Genomic DNA, 15,880 nt, shown 5'->3' on the forward strand with positions numbered 1-15,880 from the left:
GTCTTAGAGGTACCCCCGCAAAGAGGGCAGCAGAAGTAGACACAGCTCTCGTGGAATGAGCACGAGCAGGAGCAGGAAGGGGCTTGCCAGCCCGTTGATGACAATAGGATATGGCAGACGATATCCATCTGGTGATAGTCTGTTTAGTTACAGGTTGTCCTTTGCATACTGGGCCATATGCAACAAACAATTGATCAGACTTTCTGAAGGCAGCTGTGCGTTGAATGTAAAATTTAAGACAGCGCTTCACATCCAGAGTGTGTAAGGAGCGCTCCGCTGCAGATTGAGGTGCAGGGAAGAAAGTCTTAAGAACAATAGGTTCATTGAGATGAAAGTCACTGGGAACCTTAGGAATAAAACTGGGATTTGTTCTCAAGGTAACAGCCTCGTTGGAAAATTGCAAAAACGGTGGCTGTATAGTAAAGGCTTGAATGTCGCTGACGCATCTAGAAGAGGTCAGAGCAGGTAACAGAGCCACTTTCCACGTGAGGAACTTCAGATTGGAAGAATGGATGGGCTCGAATGGAGGCAAAAGCAGCTGAGACAAAACTAGGTTGAGTCGCCATGAAGGTGGGGGCCGACGGATTGGAGGGAACATCCTAAAAAGGCCCTTGAAGAACTGTCTTATGATCCTGGAAGAGTACAAAGATGTTATGCCATCATGACGGAAACGAGAGATAGCAGCCAGAAAAACCTTAAGGGTGGAGTGAGATAATCCTGATTTTGCTAGCGACAAAAAGAATGGCAAAATTTGTTCTGGCTGAGCACGTTTGGGATCTAGTGATCTAGTGGAACACCAAGCGCAGAAACGCTTCCATTTCAGCTGGTAAGTTTTGACAGTAGATTGTGCTCGAGCATTTGCTAGCACTGTTCTACAATCCTTGTCGATATTCATGTGTGCAAATTCATTGTACTCAGGTTCCAAGCATGAAGTTGGAGGTATGCTGGATCCGGATGGCATATTTGACCTTGATGCATTGTAAGAAGATGTGGCAGAGGATGCAACCGTATCGGTTGTGTCAGAGAGAACAGGAGGAGATCTGAGAACCAAGGACGTCTCGGCCATTTGGGTGCGATCAGGATTATCCGACATGGTTGGAATCTCATTCTGTGCAACAGACGAGGAATGAGTGGCAGAGGAGGGAATGCATAACTGAAGGCGTTCTACCAATTTATTGAAAAGGCATTCCCACTCGACTCCTTGTGTGGATGCCGGATCGCAAACCTTAGACATTTCCTGTTGAGAACAGTTGCAAAGAGATCCAACTGCGGTCGGCCCCACTGTCGGAAGATGTAATCCAACGTTGGTTGGTGGAGTTCCCATTCGTGGTTGTCCGAGAGGGCTCTGCTGAGCGCGTCCGCCAGCACATTGGCCACACCTGGTACATGGATAGCTTGGAGATGTATTTGACGTTGGAGAGCCCAGTCCCATATTTCCTGTGCCAGCTGTGATAGCACGAGAGATCTTGTGCCGCCCTGTTTGTTGATGTAGTGCATGCTGGTGGTATTGTCTGTCTTCACCAACAATGTCTGTCCCTGCACTACCCTTTGAAAGGACTTCAAGGCCAAGAAAATCGCCAGTAGTTCTAAGCGATTTATGTGCCAAGTGCGCTGAGACACCGTCCACTTGCCTCTCACGGACATTCCGTCGAGATGAGCACCCCAACCTTCTAGGGAGGCGTCTGTCGTCAGTGTCAGTGTTGGTTGTTTGTCCTTGAATGAACGACCTGTTGCTATGTTTGGAGGATGAGCCCACCACTCCAAAGCTCTTTGTATGCGGGGCGTCAGATGGATCTTGTCCTCGAACGACCCTGATACCTGTTTCCACTGGCTGTCGAGCTCCTCTTGAAGGACTCTCATGTGCAGTCTGCAGTTGGGAATCAGTTGAATGCACGAGGAAGCCATGCCGAGGAATGATTTGTACATCGGGACAGAAACGTACTGTCTTGACTGCAGGAACTGAACTTTCTGCAACATTCGGCTCTGACGTTCCTGTGAAACGAACACTTGCCCTAGCCGAGAATCGAGCGAGGCTCCTAGAAAATCTTGTTGTTGAGAAGGGCGAAAGTGTGACTTTAGGCAATTGATGGAGAAACCTAACGTTTCGAACAGGGATATGCAGACTTGTGTGTGTTCTTGTGTCAGTTGGAAAGTCCTGGCCTTTATGAGGCAGTCGTCCAGATACGGATAAAACTGGATGCTCTGTAAGCGCAGGTAAGCGGCCACCGGGGCTAGGATCTTGGTAAATACCCTCGGTGCCGATCGAAGGCCGAATGGAAGGACCTTGAATCGATAATGAAATTGGCCGACTGTAAAACGAAGGTATTTCCTGTGCCTGGTGTGAATAAGCACATGGAAATATGTATCTTGAAGGTCTATTGTCGAAAAGAACTCCCCTGGAATGAGGAAATTCAAGATTTGAAGCAGGGTTAGCATCTGAAAAGTCTTTGATGCGATGAACTTGTTTAAAGCCCTCAGATCCAAGATGGGGCGCCACTCTCCTGATTTTTTCTTTACTAGAAAAAAACGGGAGTAGAACCCCTTGCCGCGTTGACATTGCGGTACCAATTCTATGGCTCCTTTCCTGATCAAAAGCTGCACCTGGGCCAATAGTTCCTTGAAATGGGGAGAAGGTGGGCCCGAAGGCGGGCGAGCGGGGGGAAATTTCGTAAATTCCAGGGTGTGTCCTTTTGAAACTACATCCAAGACCCATCGGTCGTTGGTGATGTTCGACCAATTGCAGAAGAATTTCGAGATTCGACCTCCAAGATGCACAATCCTCTCACTGTTTTTTGCTGGTGTTCGCACCACCTCTGTAGTTGGACTTCCGCTGGTAAGGTCTGGAGGTGGATGAACGATTTTGGGACTGATAGGATCCTCTTTGTCTGTTGTCGTAAGTGTATCCTCGATATTGGCCCGTGCCTCGAAAAGTAGAGGTTCCTCCTCCTCTACCACTTGCCCCACGAAATGGCCTCTTTCTGTATTGAAGAGTTGTTAAGGACTTCGCTGTGTCCGTGTCCTTTTTGATGAGTTCCAAAGCATCATCAACGTGCTTACCGAACAGAGACTCGCCATCGTAGGGCAAATCAAGCACTCTGGATTGGACTTCCGGACGGAAGGTTGTTGACTTCAGCCAGCCTTGGCGACGCAAAACTGCAGCACCCGCCAATTGTCGGAAGCCAGTAGAGGCTATATCGACGGCACAGTCGATTATTTCCGTTGAGATCTTTTCCCCCTCGAGAATGATGGCCTGTGCTTCATCTCGGATGGAGTCGGGCATTTGGGGGAGTAGACCAGCGATCTCGGACCACATTTGACGGTCGTATCGACCCAGAATGGCTAAGGCGTTGGAAGCTCTTACCGTTGTCGCTGCCATTGTGGTAAATTTCTTACCAATTGAGTCCAATTTACGGCCATCCTGATCCGGCGGGGATGTCAGGGGTATGGCTGGATTTCGAGACCTTTTTTGTGCCGCCTGAGTGATCACTGAGTCTGCTTTAGGCTGTGAAACTAAGCAGGCCGGGGAAGTAGGCGGCGCTTTATATTTTTTGTCCAGTCTAGGCAGAACGGCTGGAATGGAGTTAGGACGTTCCATTAACTTTAGACCCTCTTCCCATATGTGGTCAATAATGGGGATGGTATGAGTTTGACGTTGAGGCAAGTCTTTAAAGTCATACAAAAAACATTCTGCTTGTTGCGTTTCCAACGTTAAGTGGAACCTCTTTGCTGCATGAACCATAAGGCTGTGGAAACTCGCGATATCCACTGGTGGCGAAGTTCTTGGTGATGTTGGTGGAGTAGAGGGTGTCTGTGCCCTATAATTGTCCCAATCCTGCATTTCCTCATCATCAGTGTCATTATCTCCAGTGTTTTGTGGAGTTTGACCCTCATTATCTGTATCAGGAGCAGCACCTAAAGGAGACGTAGGTGCAACAGTCGCCTGAGCTCGAGGCCTAGGTGCTGGAGACTGTGGTTGAGGCACTGGAGACGGAGGGTGTGGAGCTGGAGGCTGGGACCGCTGCACTCGGGGTGCTGGGGAAGGCGGCAGCGATGGTGGAAATCTACGATTGTAGTCATCCAGCATATGTTGCAGGTTTTTCACCATAGACGTAGGAATCTGTGTAAAGCGTTCGTAATTTGGTTGTTGTGAGCTATCCAAAGGAAAAAGGACATTCCCATCTTCGACGGTATTATCTGCATACTCATCCTCATCGCTGTAGTCCTGACACTTTATGTGTAATTCCGATGGACTGGTTGCTGGTTGATAAAGTTGATCCACTTCTGAATCATTTCCAGATTCCTCTGCTCCAGATTGTAATAATTTCTCCGGAGGTTGAGATCCACTCCTAATAGGACTTAACTGTATAAGTGGGACAGACTTGAGGGACGAAGTAGAAACCACCTTGAAGGTGGTAGTAGATTGTAGAGGTTGTTGTGTCGTCAACGAGCCCGTCGACGAGAGTTGTATAGCTTTAACACCCTCTAGTTGTTTTTTCGTTGGCGCCGCTGCATCCGGCGTAGGAATTTTTGATTTGGTAGACGATGATTTTTTGGTCATCGACGATGCCGTCGACGAGGCCGTCGACGAGGCCGTCGACGAAATTGCAGTCTTTGCCGTCGACGAGGAGGTCGTCGGCGGAGCAGCCGTCGACGGGGGGTTCATCGTCTGCGTCGATGGTATCGTCGACGGGGTTGTCGTCGACGAGGATCCGGTCGTCGACGATGATGCCTTGGTCTTCGTCGACGGGAGAGCCGTCGACGGTGGGTGCGTCGACGATGGTTTCTTCGTCGACGGTTTGATTGACGAGATCATAATAATGGATGAGATGGGTCTCACCTCCTGGCTGCTCGTCGACGAGATGATCATCGTCGTGGCAGAACTAGTCGACATGGAAGAAGTAGTCGTCGACGTTGAAGTTGTCAAAACAGACTTCGTAGACGCTGAAGACGTCGACGGACGCGTCGACGAGCCCGTCGACGAGCCAATGCCTGTTTTAGAAACGGAGGGCATGGTCTTGGGTCGAGACACCAGAGACCCAGGTCCCGTAGGCGCGCCCTGAAGCAAATCCTGTGAGGAGACATCCTTGGAAGATCCCAACTTTTTACTCTTCTTAAGAAAAGGAGAGGGGACTTCAGTCTCAGACCCACGCTTCTGAGAGGTTTTCGAAAAACCAGATGACATACTCTCAACATCGGAAACGATATTATCCGATGATTTCAACTTCTGTAGCCACAGAAGGAGACGAGCCTCTCTGTCCCTCAAGGTCTTAGGAGGAAATGTGCGACAGAGTCTGCAGGTAGAGACTACATGGTCCGGATAAAGACAGTAAATACACTTACTGTGTGGATCCTCATGAAAAAGGCGAAGTTTCCCACAGGCCTTGAACAGAGTTTTCTTTGAAGAAGACATTTTGAAGAGAAATATGAAGAAACTTGAAAGAAACTGAGCAGAGCTCAGGGAGACTCCCTTCACACGACGTGCGGTAGAAAATCTGAGGACTTGGGCTTCTGAGGAGAAGGTTCTAGAGGAGGCTACAGCCTGATTGGCTGGAATGTGGACCAACACATAATGACTCCTATAAGTTACTAAAGTGAATTCTCCCTTGGGCTTTTCAATGGGCCTATTCTGTTCTATGGTACTTTTTAAGTTTACATTTTTATTGCATTATATGTATGTATATTTTATTTATAATATTTCTCATATATACATGCATATATTACTGCTATTTTATGTACCGTGGGACTCCCACTTCGACGACGGGGAATATTCAAGCATGTGAATCTATGAAAGACACCCCTAATACTGGAGAAGTTGTGTGCTCAGCCCGGATCAATGGTTTTATTTTCAAAACTACATAAATTACTTTGTAAGGAAGAATTTCTCGATCTTAAGGAAATCCTGTCAGCCGGAGGAAAAGTTGAGTTTTGATCTCTCAACTGAGTATTGGCAGACCTTAAATTGCAATATCCATAAATCAGTGGTAAGAGCAAATTTAGGGGGGGATGAAATATTTCTGTAGATATCAGCTTTTTAGAACACTGAGCAGATTATTTCAAATGTATTTTGCAAGATGCATAAACAGATTTGGTGATATGGGAGTGTGCTTATTTGCTTGTTCAATAGTGAAGCAAGAATTAATGCTTACGAGTCAACCCGCAAGAGAAGGTGGCATATTGCACTTTATTTGCTGCACTTTACTTTTTGGGTACTTTTAGAGAGATTTCTAAATACACATTTTTGTTTTTTCTTCTTCCTAATATATCTTTTATATGAAAAATATAATTTGCACTATGATATACCTTATCTGAACATCCTGTACATTGTTATTCATTTTGTAATGTGTACGTTGCTCAATAAAGCAAAAAACAAAGAGGAACATGATATGTGATCAATTGCTTAAGTTAGCTACTAATAATCTGTCAATCAATAACATACAAATGTCACTAACAAAATTATTTAGAATTTGTCAGATTTTCTAGATGGCACTTGCTTGTTTTTCTGTTGTTTTTTTAATGGGAATTAATATTACCCACCTCAATACTACCCAATTTATCAAACACGGAAGGATAAAAACTTAAATCATCCTTAATTGGAGTCAAATTTGTGACCTGCAGATTACATTTAGATTTTAGCTTTTGAATTACTAAGCTATCTACTACCATCACATGAAAATGACTCAATTATCCCACATAATCTTTTACCAGAACTCATATCAGTAAATCAATACAGTGTAAAAGGAAAAAGCACAGAAACAATGTATCTAGGTTAAAAAAAAACAGAGGTGGGAGACAGTTACAGCAATAGGTATAGATGATCACAATAGTTCCACTGTAGGAAGCGGAAACCTAACAAAGAGAAGGAATATGTAAACACTAGTGCAGATATATTGAAAAATATTAAGTGCAAAGTACATCTCTCAAATACCGTAAAATAAAAGGCCACAGTGACAACGAGCAGAATCTGCAGAATAGGCAAACCAAGTGAGTAAGTATAGCCTCCTCTCCAAAGTTTAGCCAATCAAAATGATCAATGTAGTAGTGGGAAAAAAGAAGGTCAGGTCAAGAACTACACCACTGAAACTAAACCTTCTTCTGCCAGGATAAGCCTAATGCTAAAGGCTACAAAATCGAAGAGACTTGTTTGCTATGATTCAGAGATATCACTGTTGGCTATTTCAGGCTCAACATTTAAGGTTACAAATTGAGAAGGCGATGGCCAGAAAGTTTCACAGCCAAAACCATCAGCTTCATCACGTGATGGACCAGCATAATTTGTTCCATAAGTAAAGTAGCAGGTTCTGAGGCACGCTAGAGTGAACTTATTTTGGAAACTAAAAAACAGTCAACAAGCTTTGCAGGAAGGCTTTAATTTGTTCAAGGGAAGGAGGAACAATTATCACTGTCCATATTAGTTGCTGCTCTTTTGTGTTTTCTGTCAGATAGTAGGAGTGGTATAGTGCAAAGTCCACTATTTTACTGGAGAACTGGTGCGAAAGGACAAAATGGGTTTAGCCCCATTGGATTTGCTTCTCCCTAGTGAATATCCATGAGGTGGACGAGCTAGCACAATTTGTATGCACTCTCTTGGTAAAAGGGTTTTTTACAGACATATGCTTAACTTAAACCTGAAATATTTCAAAGGGGAGAGGTAGGTCTAATACCTAGAAAATAATTAAAAGTCCACATCTTTGGATCCCACATCTGTGAAGCATTTAAAAAAAAAGAGACCAATGTTGATATTGCCATTGACAACTTTATGTGCCTGCCTCATCACCTCTCGGTACAAAAGGGGGTGGTGATGGACGGAGCATCTGAATCGATCAAACACTCACACCCAGTCAAAAGATCTGGGTTTATTCCATCACCGTTCTTTAGCCCACTCGGCCACCCCAGTTCAGACATGGCTATATGCAAATCAGTCTGACCCTGTGCCTCATGGGAACAGTCCAGCCCGAACTGCCAAGCCATGTCTTCCCTGGAATGGAAACAAGCTTCCGAGGACTGGTTTCTGGCATTACAGCCGTCTTCAGCCCGGCTTGCTTGAATCCAGTGGCAAAGTGAGCCTCATCACCTCTGGCATGCTATCGAGTACATCTGCAGCAGGTGCTGCACAGCATCACCTGGATTTAGTCTAAAGTCTAGCTAATCGTGAGAAATCAGGGGGAAAATGTACACATTACAACAGTTCTTTCCTTCACATTCAGATGTGGTACCGTATTTACAAAAAGGTGAAAGGTGGAATGTATGAATTAATATCAGCCACTGGTCAGACTGCGTTTCCAGTCCAGTCAGCTAAGCCCAGACTGTGTCTGAAGTAGCACATACTTATTTGCAGATGGCTATCTAGCGTCAAAGATTGCGCAAAAAACAATGGACTGAAATGCAATCGGATTGACTCTGGCTTTTCGATTGAACTGCAGAAGCTCTCGCCCCGCGCCATAAGACCCTAGCAGGTGATTATTCACGTTTTATAAGAACCCGGATTGATTGATTGATGCAGCCTGAGCAGCTGCCAGTGGCTGAGAGTAATTCAAGCATCAAACCCATCACCCCCTGCTCAGCACCTCGAGACCCTGACAGGTGATTGTTCACGCTTTATAAGAACCCGGATTGATTGATTGATGGAGCATGAGCAGCTGCCGGTGGCTGAGAGTAATTCAAGCATCCCACCCATCCCTTTTTTTTATTTTTGTTGTATGTGTCATGTTATGAGGAATGCACAGGGAAAGTGATGGGTGCATGGCTGGAGTATATATTTCTGGAGTTTGGAAAACACAGCTGTTACACGACTTCAAGAAAAAATGGTAAAGTTAAAGGTTTATATCCAGATATAGCAGAGTAGTATTGCTTCAAAAACAATGTTCATGTCTAGATCTTTTTTAATCTTATTAAGGAGTAGTACACACTTTAGAATAACTTGTGACATATTAATAACTTGCTAGTATATTTTGTACAATGCATTATGCCACCGCTGATAGAAAAGAAAGCACAGAATGCATGCAGGATGACAGTTTTGTAACTGTTTAATTGATGTTTCCCAATTTGTTTTAACAATTTTCCATGGAAAGTCACCTGTTTATGAAGTTTTGCTAGTGTTTTTTCACTTGGGTAACTGTTCTGTTTTTCATCAAAATCTTCATAGTCATCCATGTTTCTACCCATTTTCTCCTGATATTCAACAGGGCACTGGCACAAGAGAAAGTTTGTAAAATGTTAAGGTACATTGAAAACAAATAAACTAAAATGACTTGTAATGGTTGAAAGGGCCGAACTGCACTTCATCAAAGATATCAACATCCTTTGAAATCCCCCAAAATTATTTATTTACCTAAAACAGTTTTGCTTGTTGCTGGTCCCTAAATTACTTCTGTTTGACATTTACACAACTCATCAAAAAACATATCCAAGAACAAAGGAAACAATTATGATATGTAAACAAACAAGTTCCTTACCTTTAACAGTACTTTGTAGTACTATAGGTTTGCACGCTGTGCAATGCCCAGACATATAACGACTGGGTAAAGATTTGTGGGTATTTTTTAGAAAGAAAAGAAAATCAGATCCGCAGTTCGTCTTTTGTAGATTATTACACTCTGCTACGAAAGTAGATTGTAAAAGCATGCCCCATGGCCGTAGTTTCAGTTTGTGATGCATATAACTTATGAAGGCGCTCATGTTCAACATAATGGAGAGGTTGGGTTGGTACTGTATTTTACTATCCAGTTTCAGAGTCTACGGCTCAAACCTCGAATACATTACACATGAATATCCAAGTCAAGTTTATTGTCTGAATAATTAAAATCTACATAATATATTCACAGTAAATACAGATTAAAAATATTCCATAAACAACTTTGTTAAAATGTTTGTGAGCAAACAAACAATTTGGCTAGTTGAAACTTAAAGACGTCCCTGCGATCGCTCAGGATTAGGTGTATTCAAAAAGTATTTAAATCATATGTGCAAACATGATATGATCACCATCCACAGCTTTATGTCCTCATAAGTGCAACTCAGCATTGTTTAAGACATTAAATCCATAGGTGGTAAAGTGCAATCAGAGGGATAATAGCTATATGTGCAAAGTTAATGGCGTGGCTTTTGGCAACATAATTTCTTTTGTCTAACCTCCTGAAACTGACAAACTTGGCTACATCATCTGTGAAAAAAACCTCGCAGAGAAAATGTACTACGTTGAGACTTAATAATGTTACAGTCTCTAAGGCATGAGATGAGGAATGGGTTTAAGGTTTCACAGAAGAAATCAAATCCGATTGTGAAAAATTAGAGGAAAAGTTTAATGCATTAGCTGTTAGAACTACGGCCCTAGAATCTACAGTTATAGATCTGAAAACCTTAGCTACGCAACACACAAAGAAAATCGATGACTTAAGACACCGGGAGCAGGGATATCAGGAAAAACTAGAATCCATTGAAAATGCTCAGAGAAGAAATAATCTTTGTTTATTGAAAGTGCCGGAAGGGGCAGAAGGTGACAATATTACTGAGTTTGTAGTCAAACTTATTAAACAAGCTACAGCAGTGGACGCTTCGGAGCTAGACCTTATTAGAGACATACAGAGACTCCACAGAGCCCTGTATAGATTGAATCCGAATAAGACCAGACCAAAAAAAATTCTAATACATTTCCTAACGTATACTCAAAAAGGATGAGATCCTCAATAGGGCCTTAAAGAGCAACTCCCTTTCAGCAGCGGGGATTACCTTTCAAATCAGGTCAGATGTTTCCTCAATTACGGCATCTAGACAGTGGGAGCTAGGGAAACTACTAGACCCTTTTAGGCAGCTGGGCGCAACTGCACAGCTGCAATTCCCTGCATCTTTAAAGGTTATGTATAAAACAAAATGAGGGTCTTCAAAAGAGTAGAGGAAGTAGAAGTTTATTTGCAATTGATATCAGAATCTGCCCGTGAGGCAGAGGCGGGATAATTCCCTTCTATGTTTCTGTTTTTATTCATGCCCCTGCATTTATCTTTATAATTCTTTCATTTTTTTTTCTTTTCTGGTCTGGGACGTACAGGCTACATAGGAAGTGCAGGAAAAAAGAAAAAAAGGCTATAAAGGGAACAAATCAATTTTGTTATATTTCGCAAGCAATGTAAATATGTAAATATGCCGTCAGGAGAGGGAGCCTCAAGGCCAGAGTAGGGCCAAGAAGAAGAAGGGGGGGTTCTACAGGGGAGCACTTGGGAGGAACAGTGGTCGGGGTGGGATAGTGGGAGGATGGAAAGTGGGCACAGGGTGGGGAGCATGTGGGTAAAAAATGAAAAAGATTGTCTGATTCGCCAACATTGTTTATTTAATCTAATATACCATCCATTAAGGTAGCAATGTCACAGCTTAGGCTAGCCCAGGATATATACCTGAAGGTCTTAACTTGGAATCTAAATGGTCTGAGAGGATATTTCAATACTTGAAAGACGCGCCCGAGCATATTTTTATTCTCCAAGAGACCCACCTTACAGAGAAAGAGCTGAGGGAGATCTGTAACACGAAAAAATTGATTCAGGATGTTGTGTGTACATCTCAGCAACTAACTATAAGAGGCGTTGCCATTTTGGTTAAAACGAATCCAGCACTGTTAAGAAGGGCAGATGGGCCAGAGCAAGGATTAAATATCATTCTCACAAATTTACAGTTGCGGGGTATTATGGACCAAATTTGGACAATCCCCTCCGCTTAGAGAAATGATGGAAGAACTTTTAGACTTTAAAGACCCTCTAATCTTAGCGGGAGATTTTAATTTGGTCCTCGATCCCCAAATCGACAAAACATACAAGGATAGATCCATATATAATTCTAAAACAAGATCTTTCCTGGTGAATGCTATACATCAGTTGGGTTGGATAGATATTTGGAGGAAAAAGTGGGGGGCAAAAAGAAATATACTTTTCATAACAAGAAGCTAGGGCATAAATCAAGACTAGACTTTTTCTTCATTGCAGAGGAACTATGGGGAATGGTTAATGAGGTTAAGCATCTAGGTGGCCATCTCTCAGATCATTCGGCAGTCTCTCTAGCCTTAAAGCTCTCTGACCAGTTGTACTAAGAGGTGGACTTTGGATCGGAGCATTCTGCTCGAGGATGATGTGGTAAAAAAACTGTTAGAGGCCTCAGAGGGGTTCTTTGAGTTAAATCTAGGAACTGCCCCAATTGAAATCGTTTGGGATTCTTATAAGGCCAATTTGAGGGGGGTGATTTTTGCCATTCAATCTACGAGGCAAAAAAAGTTTAGGGCTAAGGTATCTGAAATAGAGGCAAACATTGCTAAGCTAGAAGCTGATCTCTTAGCTCATAATCATTCCTTTGAACCGAATATCCTGCGGGAGCTTTCAATATGTAAATCTCAATTAGAAGAGGTGCTCGATGCTAGACTTTGGAAACTTTGGCAGGCCAGTTCCCTTGCTCACTTTGAATAAGGGGAAGCTAGCGGGAAGCTTCTAGCCTGGAAAACTAAAAAAGAGCAATCTAGGAACAGGATCAAAGGAGTATTGTCCGGTATAACGGGTGAGATTTCAGAAAACGCTTCTGACATTGAGGAAGCTTTTTTTAATCATTTTGAGCAGGTGTATAGAGAAGATATATCTCCGCAGGATAGCTCAATTCAAGCATGGCTAGAGCAATATGCAGTCTTGAGTATTGAGGACAAGGCATCCAATAATTTAAATGGAAGCATAAGTTTGAAAGAAGTGGTCAGTGCAATAGAGTCGGGCAAGAGAGGGAAAGCGCCAGGCCCGGACGGGTTGCCCGCTGAATTATATAGAGTCCTTGCGCCAGCTATTGTCCCAGTCCTCTATAGGCTCTTCTCTTCGATCTTTGAGGAAGGAGGAAATATCCCTCCATCGTGGAATGAAGCAACTGTGGTCCTTATTCGCAAACCATCTAAACAAGCGGCACAATGCGATTCTTACAGCCCAATCTCTCTGCTAAACCTTGACTATAAGATCCTTGCCAAGATTTTAGCAGAGAGATTAAATGGTGTTGCTGGTAATCTACTGCACTGTGATCAGAAGGGATTTGTGAAAGGCCGGTCTATTCAGAACTTGACTCAAGCACTAGTGGGAGCAATTGATTTAGCATCTCTCTATAAGCTGCCTATGGCTATTATCACACTTGACGCCACTAAGGCGTTTGATCGCGTAAACTGGGCATATTTAGCTAGAGTATTGGAGATATGTAATCTGGGTACAACAATTTGTAGAGTCATCTCTTCTTTTTACCAACATCCCATAGCTAGAGTATTGGTTAATGGTAATCTTTCTGCACCTATAACTATTAAAAGAGGGACAAGACAGGGATGTCCCCTCTCGCCCCTGCTTTTTAACTTATATATTGAGCCTTTGGCGGAGAAATCAGGCAAGACATGAATATTGCGCCCTTCAAATTTAGGAATTGGGAAAAAAAGTCTCACTTTATGCAGACGATATGTTGATATATACTGCGGATCCAATACAAGCAATCCCGTTAATGTAAATGTAAATGTGCAGGGATTTATATAGCGCAAATCACCAACCGGTTTCTAAGCGCTTGCTTAGGGAACCCGTCCTGGTATTCCCCTGTGAGATAACCCCGGCAGGGGATCCGCAAGGTGAAAGCCAGGCATCCCGCCGCGAGGGGCCGTTGTGGAGATTAAGCAAGCTATTGCCCAGAGTCACAGAGTGTGAACCCATGAATCGAGTAGGCACTGGAGCGAGAATTGTCAAGTCCATGGACATTTTAGGACTCAAGACCCCGCAGGGCCGGGAATTGAACCCTGGTCCCGGGCTGACCTCTGCTTCCAGGTCTGCCTCCTCTATCCAGTGAGCCGCACACTCCACTAATCTATAGTGCAGCCACCCAGTTTGGTCAGATTTCTGGCTATAAGATTAACCAGTCAAAATCAGAATGCATGGTTTGGAATTTAGAACTACATCTCCCCATTCTAAAACGAGAGATAAGATATCTAGAAATCCAAATTACCCAGGATATTGAACAAATAACGGACAGAAATCTTGAGAAAGGAAATAAAGAAATTGTCGATTCTTCCTCTTACACTAATTGGAAGAGTAAACATTATAAAAATGATGCTTCTGCCCAAATTAATATTTCTATTTCAGAACATTTATTTATTTATTTATTTATTTATTTATTTAAACTATTTATATAGCGCAGCTATCACCTTGCAGGCATTCTGGCGCTAAGGCTTCATGAAAAAAGGCAGCACAAGATAAGGAGCAGAGCAAAGTGACCAGCAGGTTAAGCCTTCGGAAACAGCCAGGTTTTGACTCGTTTCCTGAAAGGAAGAAGTTCTTCCAATTGACGGATGTCCAAGGGCAGACTATTCCAGAGTTTAGCAGCAGCCACTCCGAAGGATCTGCCCCCAGCCCTAACCTTCTTAAATCTAGGCACTTTCACAAGACGAGTCGTGGCTGAACGAAGTGCTCTGGTTGGGGTATACCAGGCAAACTTGGCTTGCAGAGAGCTAGGCCCGAGTCCATGCAGGGCTTTGAAAACAAGGCAAATCGATTTAAAAGATACTCGCTGCCTTAGCGGGAGCCAGTGGAGTTCAGCCAACGCCGCTGTGGCCGAGGACCTTCTGGGCCAGCCAAGAGCCAGTTTAGCGGCAGCGGACTGAACTCTTTGGAGTCTGTCTAACAACATGCCTGAGGACTCGAGTAACAACGCGTTACAATAGTCAAGGCGACTTAGGATAGTACACCTGACTATTAAAGCCCGGGCCTGTAGGGGAAGTAGTGGTAAGATCTTCAAGGCATTCAAGGAAGATAAGCTAAGAAAAATCCAAGCTAAATTTATTTCTTTTGTATGGGCCTCAAAGGGTATCAGGATCTCATGGAGGAAACTGCGTAGTAAAAAAAGCAAAGGCGTTTTGTGTGCCCCAGACCTGAAGCTCTATGCGTGGACTTTGTTACTTAAAGCAGGGATAAGGCTTTTCAATTGCCCAGATGCATCAGAAGTAGGCACAATGTTCAAGGAAATGTTGACAGAAATCCAAGGGGGCTCACATGGTTTCTTATATAAGTATGGGGACCCGCGCTTCTTTAAAAAGGTTCGATTGAAGTTGCTGAGCGATATGGCTTTTACATGGGCAAAAGTAAGAAAATCTCTGAAACATGGTTCCTATTTGGGAGTCTCCGGGTTCTCCAGAGTGGACTAAGGATATTCTCGCAAAACCTTTGGTGGCTGCTGACATAAAATACTGTCTCCAGCTAATGCCCGATGGGAAGCTCTTATCCTGGGATGAGATCTCTATCTTGACTGACAACTTATCTAAGTTTAAATACCTCCAAATAAAGAGCTGGAGTCAAGCTGTGGTATCGGAAGTGGGAACAACAAACGTTTTGGAGAATCTGTTTCAAGGAAAGAGCAGGAAGATAAAGACAGCAACTCTGTATTCGACTATCCTTGAAGCAGAGGACGGCGATTTCACCCTGCCAGTTCACCTATGGGGAGACCACATATTGGACGTAGATCTAGAGGAGCTATGGCAAGTATTTTTTGACTTATTACACACTACAGTATCTCCCGCCACTTTAAAACGCAACCATTTCTTCTATCTCCACAGAGTTTACTGGTCCCCAGCTAAGCTCTCTAAGTTTTCGAAAGGTACTACCTCCTGCTGTCCAAAGTGTAAGCAGGAAAAAGCAGACGATCTCCATATGTTTTTAACATGTTCGGTCTTGTATAATTTTTGGCGCGTGGTAGCTGAAGGGATGGAAAATATGTTTAATTTCAATATTCAGGTTAGTATAATACTGATATTCTTCGGTATTTTTTCGAATTATGAATCACTTTCTCGAGATGTTAACAAGCTGTCTTTGTACTTAATTATACTCGCTTGTAGAGAAATTTGTAAATCCCG

At 43.4% G+C, this 15,880-nt stretch overlaps 1 protein-coding gene across 1 annotated transcript in view; it reads right to left on the reverse strand.

The window, feature by feature from the left end:
- Positions 1 to 15,880, reverse strand: part of LMBRD2 (LMBR1 domain containing 2) — a 420,428-nt gene that overhangs the window by 221,847 nt on the left and 182,701 nt on the right. The window contains exon 8 of the mRNA XM_086960534.1: positions 9,073 to 9,186. Coding sequence (XP_086816660.1) covers positions 9,073 to 9,186 — 114 coding nt within the window. The remainder of the gene's footprint in view (positions 1 to 9,072; positions 9,187 to 15,880) is intronic.

Source organism: Lissotriton vulgaris, chromosome 3_1 (genome assembly GCF_964263255.1).
Source record: "Lissotriton vulgaris chromosome 3_1, aLisVul1.2, whole genome shotgun sequence".
In the NCBI taxonomy this organism is placed as follows: Eukaryota; Metazoa; Chordata; class Amphibia; order Caudata; family Salamandridae; genus Lissotriton; species Lissotriton vulgaris.